At 35.3% G+C, this 18,807-nt stretch overlaps 1 protein-coding gene across 1 annotated transcript in view; it reads right to left on the bottom strand.

Annotated features, from left to right (window-relative positions):
- The window catches only part of LOC149828038 (endonuclease V family protein), a 72,170-nt gene that overhangs the window by 32,214 nt on the left and 21,149 nt on the right, over window positions 1-18,807 (bottom strand). Inside the window, exons 6-8 of the mRNA XM_090019827.1 lie at window positions 7,705-7,769; window positions 6,971-7,120; window positions 5,529-5,657 (exon numbers count right to left, since the gene is read on the bottom strand). Of these exons, the coding sequence (XP_089875953.1) occupies window positions 5,529-5,657; window positions 6,971-7,120; window positions 7,705-7,769 (344 nt within the window). The remainder of the gene's footprint in view (window positions 1-5,528; window positions 5,658-6,970; window positions 7,121-7,704; window positions 7,770-18,807) is intronic.

The following is an 18,807-nucleotide window of genomic DNA, read 5'->3' as shown; positions in this document are numbered from 1 at the left end:
TCTAAAGAGAAAGGATAAGGTAGAGTTCTACCTGGGGTAGAACTTGTAATGAGATATGCGGAAATACAAAGAGTGCTATAAGCACTTAGAATGTCCACCAATGGACAAACAAAAGAGATAATAGACAAGTCCATAAATGGACAACACAACACAAAACATAAATGCCTCTTTATTGAAAGAAGGGGAGCTCTCAAGAATGAAAATATACAAAGGGGTTCACCCCTATTTATACAAATAAAATGAGAGAAGGGGGAGGCCTCATGGCCTCAAAAGGAGAGCCACAAAGGGGGCTCCCATGGAGTCGTTGGGAGCCCCCAACGGTCACAATTGTGAAAGTTGGGGGCCCAACGACTCAATGGTGGGGCCCCTTAAGTGGGTAAAAAGGAGAAAAATAAAAAAAGAAAATAAAAATAATTACAAAAATAAAAAGAGAAGAAAAACAAGTACCCCTATCAGGTACATGTGAAATGATTAAAATACCCCTATCGGGTATGATTGAATATATATATATATATATATATATATATATTGATTACATGTATTTTAACATAACTCTACCCCACTTAATCTTCCAGAAGGGGGTGTCCCCCTAGAATGGAATATTCCAAGGGATAGGATTTAAAACAAAAAAAAATATGAGATAAATAAAAAAAAAGATAGAGGTTGGTTAGAGGTAAAGTTCTACATGGGTAGAACTCTACCCCTAATCCTCTAGAAGGGGGCGTCACCCACTCTAGAGGCCTCTCCTATTATAAAAAGTGCAAGAGAGCCTCGCTCTCTAGAAACTGTCCCTTAGAGAGAGAGAAAAAGAGAAAAGGAGAAGAGTGAAAAACGTGAGTTGAAGGAGAGAGAAGGAACAACAACAACAACAACAACTACGCCTTCATCCCAAAACAATTGGGGTCAGCGATATGAACCAAAAAAGAAATTCATTTTGGGTCTTCCACATGAATCCTTTTCCTCCAATCATTTCTATCCAACGCCATGTCCTCGGTGAGGTTCAAAGCATTCATATCCTTTCCTATCATCTCCATCCAAGTCTTCCTAGGCCTACCCCGACCTCTTTTAACTAATATATTTTCCCATTTCTCCAACCTTCTAACTGGAGCATCATTAGGCCTTCGCCGAATATGTCCAAACCACCGTAAACGATTCTCTCGCATCTTATTTTCAATGGGTGCAACACCTACCTTCTTACGTATCTCTTCGTTCCGAATCTTATCTTTTATTGTATTTCCACACATCCATCTAAGCATCCGCATCTCAGCTACACTCATTTTTTGAATATGATGTCTCTTAGCAGCCCAACATTCCGTACCATATAGTAAAGCGGGTCTAATAGTCGTCCTATAAAACTTTCCCTTCAACCGCAATGGCATTCTACGATCGCACAACACTCCAGTAGCACTTTTCCATTTCATCCACCCAACCTTTATCCTATGATTTACATCTCCATCAATTTCTCCATACTTTTGAATGATGGATCCCAAATATTTGAAATAATCATTCACCGGTATATCTTGCTCACCAAGCTTCACTACACTCCCATCACTACTTCGTTGCTTACTAAACCGACATTCCATATATTCAGTCTTACTCTTACTCAACTTAAAACCTCTAGCTTCCAATGTCTGTCTCCATAATTCTAACTTAGCATTAACCCCAACTCTAGACTCATCAATCAAAACAATATCATCAGCAAACAACATACACCACGGTACATTTTCTTGAATTGATCTCGTAAGCTCATCCATCACTATCGCAAATAGGAGAGAGAAGGAAAGAGAGAAAAAAAAGAGAGAGGAAGAACAAGAAGAAGAAAAACATCTCCGCCTTCCTCTAGATTTATTTTTACTAATCTTCGAATCTAGGTATGGGTTTCTCTCTTTTTCAGATAAAATAATGGTTTAGCATGTCTTAAATCACATGGGTTTAAGGGCAAATTATATCTGAAAATTTTTGCATGCTTATTCTATGTATTTTTTATGTTCTTGATGCTTAAATCCATGTTTTTGCATCCATGAACATGTCTGAAAATTTCTGCATGCATATTTCATGTATTCATGATGTTCTTGATGCTTAAATTCATGTTTTTGCATCCATGAACATGCCTGAAAATTTCTGCATGCATATTCCATGTATTTTTTTTGTTCTTGATTCTTAAATCCATCTTTTCGCATCCATGAACATGTCTGAAAATTTTTTGATGCGTATTCCATGTATTTTTTATGTTATTGATGCTTAAACCCATGTTTTCGCATCCATGAACATTTCTGAAAATTTTTTCATGCATATTTCATGTATTTATGATGTTCTTGATGCTTAAATCCATGTTTTTGCATCCATGAACATGTCTGAAAATTTTTGCATGCATATTCAATGTATTTTTTATGTTCTTGATACTTAAATCCAAGTTTTCACATCCATGAACATGTCTGAAAATTTCTGCATGCATATTCCATGTATTTTTTATGTTCTTGATGCTTAAACCCATGTTTTTACGTCCATGAATATATCTGAAAATTTCGGCATGCATATTCCATGTAATTTTTATGTTTTTGATGCTTAAATCTATGTTTTCACATCTCTAATTATGTCTGCAAATTTCCAGCATGTATGTGGTTTATATTCACGATATCTTGATGTTTAAAAGCATATTTTTTCTGCATATGTGATCATGCCTGCGTTTTCAGGCTAATTATGTGGTTCACATGTGTTGTGACAGCAACATGCTGCCAGCATGTTGCTGATCATACAGGTGATGTTGATATGTGTAATAGCACACGCATATGATTGTTTATGTATGTAATAGCCTATGTCACATGGGTGCGGGTACGGGTGCGGCACAATTTCAAAAAATTTGGACACGGGGACTCGGCTCTATATATATATATATATATATATATATATATATATAACAATAAATTAATAATAAGATTGTAAATTTTAAAGCAAAAATAAAAAAGTAATGACCAATATAACAATAATAAAAAAGCAAAAATAAAACAATAAACATTTTGGATCTGGGTCGGGTTTGGACCCGAGCCGAGTCCAAAATAAATTTTAAATATGGACAACAATAGGCTCGATCAAAGTTGACCGAATCTATAAAGTGGACGGACTCGACCCCGGTGCGTTGACCGAGTCCGACACTTGTTGACCAAGTCCGCCCCGTGTCTGTCCGCACCCGTGTCGGGGCGTGTCGACACGGGTGCGTCGACCTCCTAGCCGAGTCCGTGTGACATAGGTAATAGCACATGCATATGGTTCTTTATGCATGTAACAACACACGCATATGGTTGTTTATGCATGTAACAGCTCAGGCATATGGTTGTTCGCACATGTATCGTGACAGCAAACATGCTGTCAGGCATGTTGCTGGTCATACAAGTGTGGTCCTACAAATTTATATACATATATACACGTCAACCAGTGTATATATACTTATGTGTATACTTATATATAGTGTTGCATTTAATACACGCAAGAATCTTTTTGTTGAATGGTTCTTTATACAAAGAAGTGGTTATGCATGTCATGTTTGACTTTCCATTTTTATCGAGTCATGCATAAATTCAGTCATGTGAATTACTATGTTGTAAAATCTGATTTCTATTGAAAATTGTAGAATCTGATCGGTTTTGTATATTCATCTAAATCAGAGATGAATAGATGTTGAAAACTGGTCGATTCTAAAAGTTGAGTTTTTGGCTAATGTGATGAATTTGAAAAGATTGCATTCATTCATTTTCCATAAATATGCATTGATGATTATGCATTGTGAACATAAATTGGTATATATGTGTGTGGTTTATGTTCACTGAAATTTTGCAATGACATGAATTATTTTATGAGATTGATTAGTGGTTGTATGTGAACCACTTATGTGCATGTTTAGGCCAGGAGCATGTGTTGCTCATGTGTTACTGAAACTGTTTATTTATTGCAAAATGATTTCTAAAAATTATTGGTTTTTCCAAAATTAATTATACTATTGAATTGATAGGGCAAGAGCACAAATTTGTTATTACATGCTGATTTGCATAATTTTTCTTATGTAAAGAACTTTTAATTGATCAAGATGGTAAAAGAGGCCAAACAGTGTAATAATGTTCTTCCTTAATGTCCCTTTGATAGTGTGGGAATCTTGGCTGATGGTCGTGGGGACCGTGAGGATATTAAAACTCCGTGTGCAATTGTTGTCCCCAAGAACCCGATATGAGGTTCATGTTCTCGGCTACGGTTTTAGGGAGCTTTCAGCCACTTTGCATGGAGGTGGTGGTGTTGACTTAGCTGTACTTATTGGTATACCAAGAAAATGGCATCAATGGATGTTGATGTCCTTGATGTCCCAACATTAGGTGTTTATGCGTAATGTTCTGATTAATGATGCTAATGTCAGATATTGGTCGGAGAACAAGTATGGAACCCAGTAATTAAAATACAAATTATGTGTTAAGCTATAACTGGGAACTACCTTGAACCTCAGGAACTTAAATTATTTTTTAGTATCTGTGGGTTGTAAGGAAAAGTGAAAATTAAATTTGTGTGCATTTAATAGGGACATGCATGCAAAAGCAACTCTAATAACCAACTTAAGAAGCTATTCATGGATGTACATTGATTCATGCATCATTTATTGTTCAGCATTAGTTTCATGCATTCATGAATATTTGATTTAGCATGATATTGTTAAATGCTTGTTTAAGCTGCTTAAATGGTAAGTTTTTTCTGATAAATTATTGCATGTGATTTCCTCTTAAATTTGTTCATGATTTAATTTATGTTATTTCCTTACTGTTGGATTTTTAGAGGAATTCATCAGAGGACTTCGGTTCTTACCCATTTTCTAAAAAAAAAAATCAAGCATGGAAGCTCAGTGATGAGGGACTAGCTGACTAGAGGACTCGAGGCTTTATGACTCGGTAGCTTGGTTCTGGCATCTGTAGATTGGATGCAGTCGATTTTTGAAATTTAATTCATTGTTTTAAATTGACTCTATGTTTGAAATGATTGATGGACTGGGTATATTAAATTTATGATGTGCCTCTAATCCTTGGGAGGTTTTTCGCAAATGTTTTAAAAAAAAAATCTGCATTTTTTGAGGGTCAGTTTGGGGTCATTACAACGTTGGGGCTTCCCAACGTCTCTATGTGGGAGCCCCCAATGGTCTCTCTTTCCTCACTTTTGAAGTGTATAAATAGGAGTGTTTCCCCCCTTATTCCTTTAATACTTTTTGCTAAAGCATTTGCTCAATAAAGTGTATCTTTTTTATCCTCGTGTTGCCCTTTGTTGACTAATGTATTGTCCCTTAGTGGACTTGTGCTTGTGCACATTGTGATTGTAATCTTGTAAGCCCTTAGTAACATTGGTTCTATATTTTCCGCTATTTCATTACAATATTTTCAAAACATCAGTGTCATTGGTGAGCATGGTTTAAGCTAAGATCACCATGACAAGTATGAAAGCTTGGCTATTATATGAGTTTCTAAATATTAAAATCAACCTAAGTAAAGAAATAATGTTACCTGTCTAGTGGGTTCCGGAACACGGTATATGCAGCACTTTTTGACAATTTTGATGGCTGTTTCAAGTGAAATCCGATGCCCAATAGATATATATATTGGCTTCAGAGAAGATGCAGTTGAAAGCATTGCCTGTAAGAAGCTTCAAGCATAACCAGGTTACACTAATGCACATCTTATTGAGAACTTAAGCAGTGAATACTGAAACATATGTGAACATGCATGTCTAAATATTGCATATCTTATTGAGAACCTAAGCAGCTCTCAATAATGCACATCTTATTGATAACTTAAGCAGTGAATACTGACTTAAATATACGTGAACATGCATGTCTAAATATTACAATAATAATGCACCAGAAAAACCTTCAAATAATACAAAAGCTATCACTTAATTCATATAGTAAAATCTCAACATAAAGACAATAGGAAAGTATTGCAAGCATATAGTAGGAAACAATAGATAGGCTTATCTTTATTGAGCATCATAATCATCTAAAAGAGAAATACAATTCAAGACAACTGGAGGTGCTAGTAGAACCCACTCAAAGTCAAAATTAGGCATTATTTAGTTAGCCAGTTTGTACCATGCTTAGCAATGTCCTACGTGGAAAAGATGAATTTGATGATGGGAAAGTTGACTTTTGGGTACCATCCTGGATCAAGGTATCAACATAACAGTTCTATACAGTAAAGTATTTAGCCGAAATTGGATATAAAATTTCTGAAGAATAAAGCTGCTAAATTCGATAGTGTTGTGTGTATTCATTGCTAAAGTTTATAATGCCAACTTGTCTCAAAAAATGGGGAAAAAAAGGAAAATGTGAACTGTAAAGTATCAACTAGGGCTGCACATGAGCCGAGTTTGAGCTGAGCTTAAGCTGGCTTGGCTCGGCTCGTTAAAAAAAAAAAACAATGTTCAAGTTCGGCTTGAGCTCGAGCTGAGTTTGAACAGATTTTGTCCGAACTTGGCTCGGCTCAGTGATGAGGGTGGGTTTCCAACTCCCCACCTCTAATGAAAAGGCTTAATGTCTTACCCATATGAGCAAGACCTTTTGCATCTATTTTGTCAACATATATCTATATATATATATATATATATATATATATATATATATATATATATATATATCATATACCAATATTAGGGGCCTTAAATAACTACACAAACCGAGCTTAATTGGGCTAACCAAGCTTGATAATCTGATCAAGCTCGGCTCGTTTATCGACTCAGATAAGTTCGAGCTGAGCTTAAAGAAGTAGAGCTTGAGCCGAGCCCGAGCTAGCTCGGGTCATTGTGCACCCCTAGCATCAACATCCAGAGGAGATACGCTCAGTGTTTTTCTATTCTACTCACCAAAACAGACATAAAAAGCAAATATTCCAGTTTCACATTAGGAATTAATGAAAACATGAGCATGATAAAAATATATTAAAGCAATTGCCTCAAAAAGCTCTATTAGTACAAAAAAATTTACAGCCCCCCATATCTGCCCAGAGTCACCAGTCAACACTAGTACTTCGCTGCTGGATTTGCCTTGTGATTTCAGAAGTTGTCTCACTCCAGATTCTGTTAGACCATCCACATGATGCAACTGGCATAAGTCAAGTTAGCATGTAAAAATTATATATCTGGTAAGAGAAAAACGCATTGTAGAGTAAAAATTAATACATAAGGATGGAGGAAGAATTTACATAACAAAACAAAGTTTACATGAAGCTTAAATTGAGCCACTACATTGTGATGTTAGCAAATTACAACTCTAGAGTAAGGATTTAAGAATGGTTATCAGTTCCTTAAAGAGTAACACTACCCAGGGAAGTGAGTTCGCAAACACATCGAGATAGAACTCATAAGCACCAAGCAAAGAACAAGAAGCACTAAGACCTTATTAACATTATGCGTTGTCACTGTTGTCACTCGCATGTCCACATTTTTCGTTGACATTTAGATGGATTTGCATTAAAAAAAACTTGAAAAAGAAAAACTTCCTATACATATGATTAATTGAGTTTGAACTTTGAGCAACAATTAATAGGCACTATAAAGTTTACAGCATCCTGATAATTGTGCTTCTTGGTCTGCACATGACACATTTTAGAATAGAAGTCGACCAAGTGAACAAGGTAAGCAAACACACTATCTAAAAATGCAAACATTACATGAGTTAGAACTCACATTTTTTCCAATGCCAATTGTAGGAAGATCTGACAGAACACCAAGATGACAAGCTAACCCAAAACCTATGAAAAGATCATGCATTAGCCTTTTACATACAAAAACAAAGTAAAAAGTAAACCATTGATCAGTCATACATATAACTGAGAAAATTGAAGATTAACCAGAAAAAATATATGCGGAAAAAGGTGGACGACACAGGAAGGAATATGGGCTGTAACTTGCACGAATTCCCAAAGAGGGAGAGTGCCCTATATCTCTTCTTTATATATTAAGAACAAAATATTTTACATACCAATAATACCCTTGTTTAATATACAAACAAGACAGTTATATTAGGGACATTTAATGGAAACAAATAACAACACAAATATGGATCTTGTGGATTGGATATGGACCCAAACCCAAATCATGTCAGATCAGGTCACTTCCCAATAGCCGCCATCAAGTTGTACATGTTAAAAATATGGATCTAGGACCCGAGTCAATGTTATCAAAAATGCGCCTTGAGGCGCAAAAGGCGCGCCTCGCCTTGAGGCATGGCCCTCTGTGCCTCAAGGCGCAAGCCTGAGGCACAATTTTTTTTTTTTACAACAAGAATTCTGAGACATGATCAATAAGATTTTTGTAGGTTAATCTCATATATTTTTCAGTCAGTTATGTAATCAGTTTCTTAGTATATTACTATATTTTAACTTTTGTTGGTTAATCTTGTATATTTTTCAATTATTTCAGTTATGTAATTAGTTTCTTAATAGATTTTAACTTTTGTTGGTTAATCTCATATATTTTCCAGTTATGTAATCAGTTTTTTAGTTACTTTTATATGTTAATCTCATATGTTTTAGAATAATCTCATATATTTTAACTTTTGTAGGTTAATCTCATATATTTTCCAGTTATTTCAGTTATGTAATCAGTTTCTTAGTATATTTTAACTTTTGTTGGTTAATCTCATATATTTTTCAGTTATATAATCAGTTTTTTAGTTACTTTCTCATATTTTTTAGAATAATGTCATATATTTTAACTTTTGTTGGTTAATCTCATATATTTTTCAGTTATGTAATCAGTTTTTTAGTATATTTTATCTTTTGTTGGTTAATCTCATATATTTTCCAGTTATGTAATCATTTTTTTAGTTACTTTTATATGTTAATCTCATATATTTTAACTTTTGTAGGTTAATCTCATATATTTTTCAGTTATTTCAGTTATGAAATCAGTTTCTTAGTATATTTTAACTTTTTTGGTTAATCTCATATATTTTCTAGTTATGTAATCAGTTTTTTAGTACTTATTTGAGATTTTCTATTTCTTATTGGTTGTTATTTCATCAATAAAGCATTTCTTTCTTTATTTATATTTTTAGATATTTTTTTATTATTTTTTTTAAGTTTTCAAAAAAAATATTTGAGGCTAAGGCTTTACGCCTCGCCTCAGTTTTTGGTGGAGCGCCTCGCTACGCCTCAACGCTTTTCACAACACTGACTCGAGTTCAGATCTGCTTTATTTGTGAAAGACGTCATGCATTTATTACTTAAAGGGCAGTTTTGTAATTTGTTTATAATATTAATATATACACTAGATGCAAGCCCTAAGGAAAGCTGTTGGAACATCACTTTTGTTCCAAGTCTTCCTCTCTTTCTTTCTCTTTAATGCTTCATCTTCCACAGCTGCAATTGTTCCAGCAGAGCACGTGTTCCGAGGCAATTCTTCACATGGTATCAGAGCCATCAAAGAGGTAGGCTCCATTGGACTGTGGCTGCAATCTTCTCCTTTCTTCCTTCCTTTCTTATAAGATCCTTTTCTTTCTTGTTTCTCTTCATCTAGCCCTCTTTGAAATATTCCTAATATCCCTAATCCTTCAAAATCTCTCGTTCCTTTTTCTCTTTTAAATCTTAAATTTCTGAATTTCAATTTCTTTTCTTTAGTATCATATTACTGCAGCCTTTTGTTCATATTTATATTCAGAACTGCCCCTTTTACTGCAGCTCTATTCAAAAAAAAATCTTCATCAAGTCTTGGATTGGCGTCCTTTAAAAAAAAGAAAAACAAAAGAGAAACGAGACACATCAAGTGCAAGAGATTGTTCTCGTCTTTGGTCATCCCTTTCTGATTAGAGTAAAATGCCCCCAAAAAAAGATGATTCTGCTTTTGAGTGACACGTGTTATTGACATCGTCTTATCAGGGCTTTTTGTATTTTCCCTCTTTTTCACCTATTTTCTTATCTCTACTCTATTTAAATTTCCTTATGGCTTCTTACTCTCCTCTAAATTCCTCCTTTCTCAGTCATCTAGTTACTGAAAAAGTAGATTCTTCCAACTTCATCACTTGGAAGAAACAAATCATTGCCTTTCTTTGCAGCCATGATCATTAGGGTCAATCGCACTGCCTTCGAAATATGTTGCCCAAACGAACAAGTCACAGGAAGGCAAGAAAGATGGAGGCTCGAGGTCGATGTCCAAGGTTCGCAATCCAAAGTTTGCTTCTTGGTGTAAGAACGATCAATCTACAGTGGCTTTTATCACAGCCACCCTTTCTCGTGAAGTACTTTTGCATATTCCTTCCAGAGTCTCTACTAATGAGTTGTGGGATACTTTGCACACATGGTATGAACTTGTAAAAGTATCTTCAACAAGATACCAAGAACAATATTACAATATTCTTGGAAACAAATGTGAACACACACGCACAACAAGAACACTTGTGCACAAAGAGCACAATACAAACTCACAAATGTGAACCCAAAAGTCATAAGTTCCACTAAAAGAGCTTGGGCTATAATCCCACAAGCTTACAAATACAAGGGAAGAGGCCCTTATTTATAGGGCAACAGAGAGCCTTGGGAGGGGCTCCACACATAGTCGTTGGAGCCCCTCCAACTGTCACAAATGTGACCGTTGGAGGGGTCAAACGACTAGTGTGTTGGCCCCCCCAAGGTAAAGTATATTGTACTAAAAAGAAATAAAAAGATTTAAAAGAAAAAGAAAAAGAAATTGCAAAAATAAATTACAATCATATTCAAGAAATTGAATATGCATAAAAAGACCAAACTACCCCTATGACTATTATTAGAAAATATATATATTTTATATATATATATATATATAAAAAGTAAATACATATACATATATATTAATATATGTATATGTATTACCTTATATATATAATATATATAATAGGTTACATGGTTTGAATACATAATTTAACACCCCACCTCAAACTTAGGGCAGGATGACCGAGAGTTTTCTAAGGAGGAAGTTGAAGCGCGGAGCACACAAAGCTTTAGTGAAGAAATCTGACAACTGGTATTCTGACGTGACATATGAAAGGTCAATGATTCCTTTGAGATACGTCTCACGAACATAGTGGCAATCCATCTCGATGTGTTTAGTCCGCTCATGAAAAGTGTGATTTTTGGCAATATAAATTACACTTTGTTGTCATAACACAGCATGGTAGGCCCTTCTATTTTGATTCCCATGTCCTCCAGCAACTGATGAATCCATACAATTTTCATGGTAGTAGTTGTCATGGCACGATATTCAACTTCAGTCGAAGATAGGAAAACTTTTTGTTGCTTCTTACATCTCCACAAAATCAGTGAGTCTCCTAAGAACACACAAAAATCAGTGGTGGAGTGACGGTTATTTGGGTCATCTCCCCAATCAGAGTCAGTATAAGCAATTAACTTTAAATTTGAAGAAGAGGAAAGAAAAACTCTCTTATTTAGAGTGTCCTTTATGTATCTTACGACTCGCAAGATGGCACTCATGTGGACTGAAGTTGGTGCATGCTGAAACTGGCTTGCAGTATGGATTGCATGAGAGATATCTGCTCTGGTAATACTCAGATACATCAAAGATCCTACAAGCTGTCTATAGAGGGTAGGATCTAAAAGGGGAACACCATCATCAATTTTCATTTTTGCTCCTACTATAGCAGGAGTTTCACAAATATTTTCATCTGTAATTGACCTGTCAATGATCTCAGAAGCAAGCATAGTTTGAGATAAAAAGTACCCTCTATGAGAGTAAGCTACTTCAATACCCAAAAAATAAGTTAGAAAACTCAAATCAGACATTTCAATTTTTTTTTTTAAACTGACTTTATACTCTTAACCTCATTAGTATCGCTTCCGGTAATGAGCATATCATCCACATACAACAGCAAAATTACAATTCCTGCATTGGATTTTCTAACAAACAAAGCAGTGTCAGTAAAGCAAGAAGAAAAATCATTTTCCAACATCACAGAATTAAACCTATCATACCAAGCCTTAGGGGCTTGCTTCAGGCCATAGAGTGTTTTCTTAAGCCGAAGCACTTTCCCTTTGGGAGTCTCCATTCCAGGTGAAGCATCCATATAAACTTCCTCATTCAAATCACCATTCAGGAGGGCATTCTTAACATCCATTTAATAGATGTTCCAATTGTTAATGGATGTAACAGTGATGAGACATCGAACAGTGATTATTCGAGTCACAGGTGCGAAAGTTTCTTCATAATTAATCCCATACTCTTGACTATAACCCTTGGCAACTAATCGATCCGTATATCTCTCAAGAGATCCACCGCTCTTAGTTTTGACCTTGAAGACCCATCTACACCCTATTGTTCTTTTACGCTTAAGAAGATCTTGAAATTCCCATGTCTTTGCCTTTTTTAGAGCTTTGAGTTCATTTTCCATCGCAACTATCCATTCAGGGCTTTTGCTAGCTTTCGCAAAGTTTCTAGGTTCTACATAAGAATGAATAGCACTAAGACAGGCTCTATATCTGAGTGAAAAGGAGTCATACGATATAAACCTAGATGGAGCCTTTCTGTGTCTTTTGGTTCTACGAAGGTTTTCCTCTTCATGAGGAACAGTCTGACTATCATATCTTTCAAGAGCACTTCTAAAGGTGCTTCTATCTCTATGAATATAGGTGATGGGATCTCTAGATGGTCCTCCATTGATAGGTTGTTGTGAGGAGATTTTCTCAATATCAATATCACTTGAGTCATTCTGATTTGACTCTTCATCACTAGAATCATCATCTTTGGCTAATAGTTCAAATAAAAAGGAATAGTCAACATTTTCATTATGTGATTCGGAACTTTCAAAACCACTAAGATTTTCTAAAAAACTCACATTTCTGGAAACATATAGTTTGCCATTTTTAATGTCATAAAACCCCTTATGGGTTTCTGAATACCCAAGAAAGGCACAAGGGATGGCCTTTGGCGAAAGCACTTACATCCAAACACCCTTAACCTGTTATAATCAGGTTCTTTTTCATATAACTTTTCAAAAGGAGAAAGTTTGCTCAAATTTTTCGATGGAAGTCTATTTATGAGATATACCGAGGTAAGGGCGGCTTCAGTCTAGAGTTTCTTTGGAATGTTTTGCGAAATAAGCAAGGTTCTAGTAGTCTCTATAATATGCCTATGCTTCCGTTCGGCTAACCCATTCTGTTGCGGGGTTTTTGGACAAGATTTCTGATGGAGAATACCATAACTTTCAAGATAACTCTTGAATTCATTTGAAAGATATTCACCACCAGAGTCAGACCTAAGAATTTTTAAAATTTCATTAAATTGATTTAAAATCATCATATGAAATGTTTTAAAAGTTTAAAAAAGTTCATGTTTATGTTTAAGAGAGTATATCCAACAAAACCTAGTGAAATCATCTACGAAAATAACATAATACGAGAATCCTCCTTTAGATATTACACGAACGAGACCCCATACATCGGAATGAACAATTTCAAAGGGTTTTGTCGAAAACATTGATCTTTGAGAAAAATGTAGACTTTTCATTTTCCCAAGAATACAATCATTACAAACAAAATCTCCTTTACAAAGATGTTTAACAAAAAGCAAATAAGAGATTTTAACAATGTTGGGATGACCCAGTCTCTTATGTCATACATGAATATTTTTGTTTTAAACAACATTACAAAATTGATTCTTGGGGACTTGAAGAAAGTCAATGCAGTATAGGTCGCCTCTCCTAGAGCCTTCCCCAATCAATCTCCCGGACTGGCGATCCTGAATCCAACATTTATCAGAAGTGAATTTTACATCGCAACCATGATCCGAGAGTTGAGAGACCGAAAGTAAATTTAAATTTAGTTTAGGTATAAGACGGATTTTGAGGATAAAAAAAATCTTGTTTTTCAAAATTTCCTATTCCTTTAATTTCAAGAGGTATTCCATCCGCTGTTGAGATAGAGGATGGAATAGAACTTCTAGAAAATTCGGAAAGGGAACAAACACTTGGGGTCATATAAAAAGATGCGCCGGAATCTAAAAGCCAAGATATCTTACCAGAAAGTGAGGAGGTAGACATAGCGGCTCTGAAAGTTTCTCCTTTGAGGAAAGGTTGCAAAGCTTCTACAATTTGATGAAGAAAAAGAGACCCATTTGATGTTGATGGTTGTTCCTCAGGTTGAGATGTCATGGCCATAGCAAGAATTTTCTTCCATTTAGAGCATATAGGTTTAATGTGCCCCGGTTCTTTACAAAAATGACATGTAAGCTTGATATAGTGTTTCTTCACTCCTTGACCACTTGAGTTTTGATTCTTGAAATGAAGAGGCTTGTAAGACTTTAAATTACTCCCTGGTCTTGATACAGCATTAGCACCTTCATTCTCTTCAAAGTGAGGAGTAGAAAGAACACTTAGATGATTCTTGCTAATCCCCATGCGAGTCTTTTCCCCACTAAGTTTAGTAATTACATCTTCAAGAGAAGGGGAAGTAAAAGCGGATAAAAGGGAAGATCGGATTTGTTCAAATTCGGGCCTAAGCCCATTCAAAAAATTAAAGAACCTATCTTCTTCCAATTGTTTGTGGTGAAGCTCCATTGCTTCTCCACTCCATTTTGGTTCGAGCATATCAAGCTTGTCCCAAATAGAAGAGAGCTTGGCAAAGTACTCTCTTATAGACATCACCCCTTGTTGAAGCATTAGCACCCTCTTTTGAAGATAATATTTATGGGATAAATCTCTAGACGTGTACATCTTCTCAAGATATTCCCAAGCTTGAGAGGCCTTCTTGAATTTGATGATATTTGCATTAATTCTTGTTTCTACGGAGGAAAAAATCCAAAAGAGGATCTTAAAATTCCTCATTTCCCATTCCTCATGTTTTTTTTAATATTCTTCAAGAGCTTTGATTCTTTTTCTTCATCGAGAATTTTGATTTCACCCTCATTAACAATGGTAATTTTTTGTTTCGGTTCGGGGATTGTGCCTTGCACATAGCCCCATAGACCCTTCCCCTTTACGTGAGCCTCCATGTTCCCGGCCCAAACATGATAATTGGATCCATTTAGCTTAAAGCCGAGAGCAAAATGAGACTCTCTTTCACCCATTAAAAAGTAAAGAGAGAGGGAGAAATACGCACCAACACAAAATTTAAAGCTCTTTCTTGTACAAGATTCTTCCAAAATATTTGAAAAGCAAGCTTCACCACTTCAATCTTCAAATATCTGAAGGCACGCTTTTTGAGGCACTCAAAAATCAAACAAATCCACGATCCTTTATCACTAACGTAGCTCTGATACCATGTAAAAGTATCTTCAACAAGATACCAAGAACAATATTACAATATTCTTGGAAACAAATGTGAACACACACGCACAACAAGAACACTTGTGCACAAAGAGCACAATACAAACTCACAAATGCGCAAATGTGAACCCAAAAGTCATAAGTTCCACTAAAAGAGCTTAGGCTATAATCCCGCAAGCTTACAAATACAAGGGAAGAGGCCCTTATTTATAGGGCAAGAGAGAGCCTTGGGAGGGGCTCCACACATAGTCGTTGGAGCCCCTCCAACGGTCACAAATGTGACCGTTGGAGGGGTCCAACGACTAGTGTGTTGCCCCCCCCCCCAAGGTAAAGTACATTGTACTAAAAAGAAATAAAAAGATTTAAAAGAAAAAGAAAAAGAAATTGCAAAAATAAATTACAATCATATTCAAGAAATTGAATATGCATAAAAAGACCAAACTACCCCTACGACTATTATTAGAAAATATATATATTTTATATATATAAAAAGTAGATGCATATACATATATATTAATATATGTATATGTATTACCTTATATATATAATATATATAATAGGTTACATGGTTTGAATACATAATTTAACAGAACCATAGTCACCTATATCGTTCAAGGTATTCTATATCGTTCAAGGTATTATCTCAGTGGGGGTATTTTTCAGAGAGATTTTCAAAAGTTGAAAAGTCTTGGAAAAATCTTGGGTTCAAAATTTTTGAAAAAATATAAACAATAACCAAAAATATAAGAAAATAATAAGTTTTGCATTATTTTTTTTTCAAAAATATAAAAAAGGAAATGCAAACTTAAATTATAAAAAGAGAGTTTTCTCAAAAAATATTGTGATATCATTGCAATATTTTGTTTTCTTATGATATTTTGAAAATATCATGAGATATTTCATTTAATATCGACTACCTTAAAATATCAGTATTTCATACAATATTTTTAAAATATCATCGATATTGGTGATAGTGGTATGAACAAATTTCTACACCAAAAGTTTATCAATTGAAGACAAAGTTTGTTGATCATAAAAGAGGGGATTCTAATATTTTGGAATTCCTTAATAAAGTCAAGATGGTAGTTGATCAACTGGCTGCGATAGGATCACCTGTGTCCAATGAAGATATATGTATGAAGACCATTTGTGGATTGGGCAGCGAGTATAATATGTTTGTCGCGATGTTTTCTAGTTTGTCCCCTCAACTGAACTTTGATCAATTGAGAAGTATCTTGTTGGAGTACAAAGTTGTGTTTGGTTTATCTTCAAATCTACGAAAAAAAGTCAATCATGATGTTATGGTTGCTGCCCAGTCTTTCAATTCCTTTCGTGGTAGAGGTCGTGAACGTGGTTGATCCTCTTATGGTGGTCGTGGGGCAAGTATTTTGTCCACTCCTTCAAATCCTAATCAGGTCAATGTTACATGTCAGATGTGTGGAAAGAAGGGACATACTTGTTTCAATTGTTACTGGAATTATGTTCCCACATATCGACCACCAACTATGTTGATTCCGACTCGCTTCTGTGTTATGGCAGTGGTTGCTCCTCCTTTTGCCGGTGTGCCTCAGAATTATGTACAAGTGTCATCTAGTACATACTCACCATCAGTTGTTGGTTCCCACGATGCAATACTCTCAATACTACTTTTGGGCAGCTAAATATGCATCACAATCCCATTGGCAATACACGGGTTGCGAACATGACAGCCAACATGCGTCCTCAGATGTCACCAGGAGTGCATTCCTTGTCAGGGAAGCATCTTAATCTCAAGGGCCATTATTCATAGATTCTGGAGCTACTATAATGTCGCGTATTTTTTTACTTAGTCATTTTATGATTTTGTCAAAAAATTGGCTAAGTCTGGGAGAAAAATCGTTTGAGCCTCGAATTTAGACCAATGTTTTTTAGCCTGGGCTTAGCCCAGGTCGAGGCGGGTCAATCGAAGTGTGAGAAAGGGTTTTATTTTCGACCTTTAAATTCAAGCAAAATTCAAGCGAAATTCGAGTTATTTTCAGGCAAAATTCAGAATTCGTGTAATATGTCGTTGGATGCGTCTCAAAATTCTGAGCGCAACGATATTTTACTTTTCTGAATTCGAGTTCTGGTTGGCCCGAAAATCGCAGTTTTTCAAAAATTAAACAGTTTGTCGAAATTGATCCGAGGTGGAATCGGGTTGGATCCGATGCATATGATCCAAATTAGTATGGGTTTGGATCTGATTCAAGACCCACTTTAATCTAGGCCTGATCCAGATTTTGATCCAATTTTGTTTTGGATATGGGTTTGGATTTTTGGATCTAGATTCGGATCCAAATCCATGTCCAAAAACTTTTTTGCTTTAAATTCAGTTAAAGCTTTAAAATAAAGTTAGTTAGGGTTAAAAAGACTCCTGGAGTAATTAAACTAACTTTGGAAATTCGGAATTTATTTAAATAATTAATTAATTATTAAATTAAATTTTATTAATTCCGAAAATTGGGTTTAGGGCTGAGTAGGAGTTCTTAAAAGAGTCCTCCTACTTACCTAAGAAGCCCCAAAAGGAATTAAGGACTTCTAAAGGATTTAGAATGTTTTGGAAAAAAAAAAGTCAACATGGCAATTTTTAAAATTTTGGAAACTAGAGAAAGAGAGAGTTTCACATATTGGAAACTCTCCTTCTCCAGCCCTTTTAGAGAGGGATGGAGAAGAGGGGGCGTCACCCCCTCTCACTCGCTTTATATAAAAAAAAAGAGAAGAGAAAGAAAGGAAAAAAAAGAATGAGGGGAAGAGGAGAGAGAGAGAGAGAGAGAAGAAAAGAAGGAAAAAGAGAGGAAGGAGGAAGAAGAAGAAGGATCTTCTTCTCCAGCCACCCAACTTTTATTTCCTTGTTCTCTTCCAATCATTATAAAGGTACGGGTCTCCTCTCTTGATTCGGGTGAGTTATTGAATACGGCTGAGATTTCCATGAAATATTTTTGCTGGAAATCCATATAGTATGAGAAAATATGGATGGATCATGTTGTAGATTAATTTAGATATATATAAAAAGATGTTGAATTAAGATTGTTTGTGTGAAGTCATAAATCTGAATATGTATGATTCGGTTGTTATTCCATATCCTTTACATTCATGTATTGTTTAGTTAGGAGACCCATGTGATCGATATTCCATATGTATGCATCCATCCTCTCAAAAAAAAAAATGCATAGTGATGAATCTGAATATTTGTGGGGCTGTTAGTATGGGTACGCTTTCACATGTGTTGCTTAAATATACATATTACAGGTATTAAAAGTTTATGCTCATGTGTATGCAAGAACACATACATAAGTATATGTTTCGGAAACTCTGTATAAGCATCTTCCTTATGTTTATAAGATGTTGCAGATACACGCATGTTGGGTGATCAGAAAAATTATTTTATATATATATATATATATTTATATTTATATTTATATTTGGAGGCCTCAGGGTTGGGTCACTGGACCAGCCGAGTTGGGATCGGCTGGCCAAGTCTGGCCTGACCTGGCAGGCCTCCAGTTGAACCGGTTCAGCTG

The sequence above is a fragment of the Nuphar pumila genome, chromosome 10, assembly GCF_984573655.1.
Source record: "Nuphar pumila chromosome 10, dmNupPumi1.hap1.1, whole genome shotgun sequence".
Taxonomy (NCBI): domain Eukaryota; kingdom Viridiplantae; phylum Streptophyta; class Magnoliopsida; order Nymphaeales; family Nymphaeaceae; genus Nuphar; species Nuphar pumila.
The sequence above is the reverse complement of the archived record's forward strand: the minus strand, read 5'-3'. Positions and strand labels throughout refer to the sequence as shown.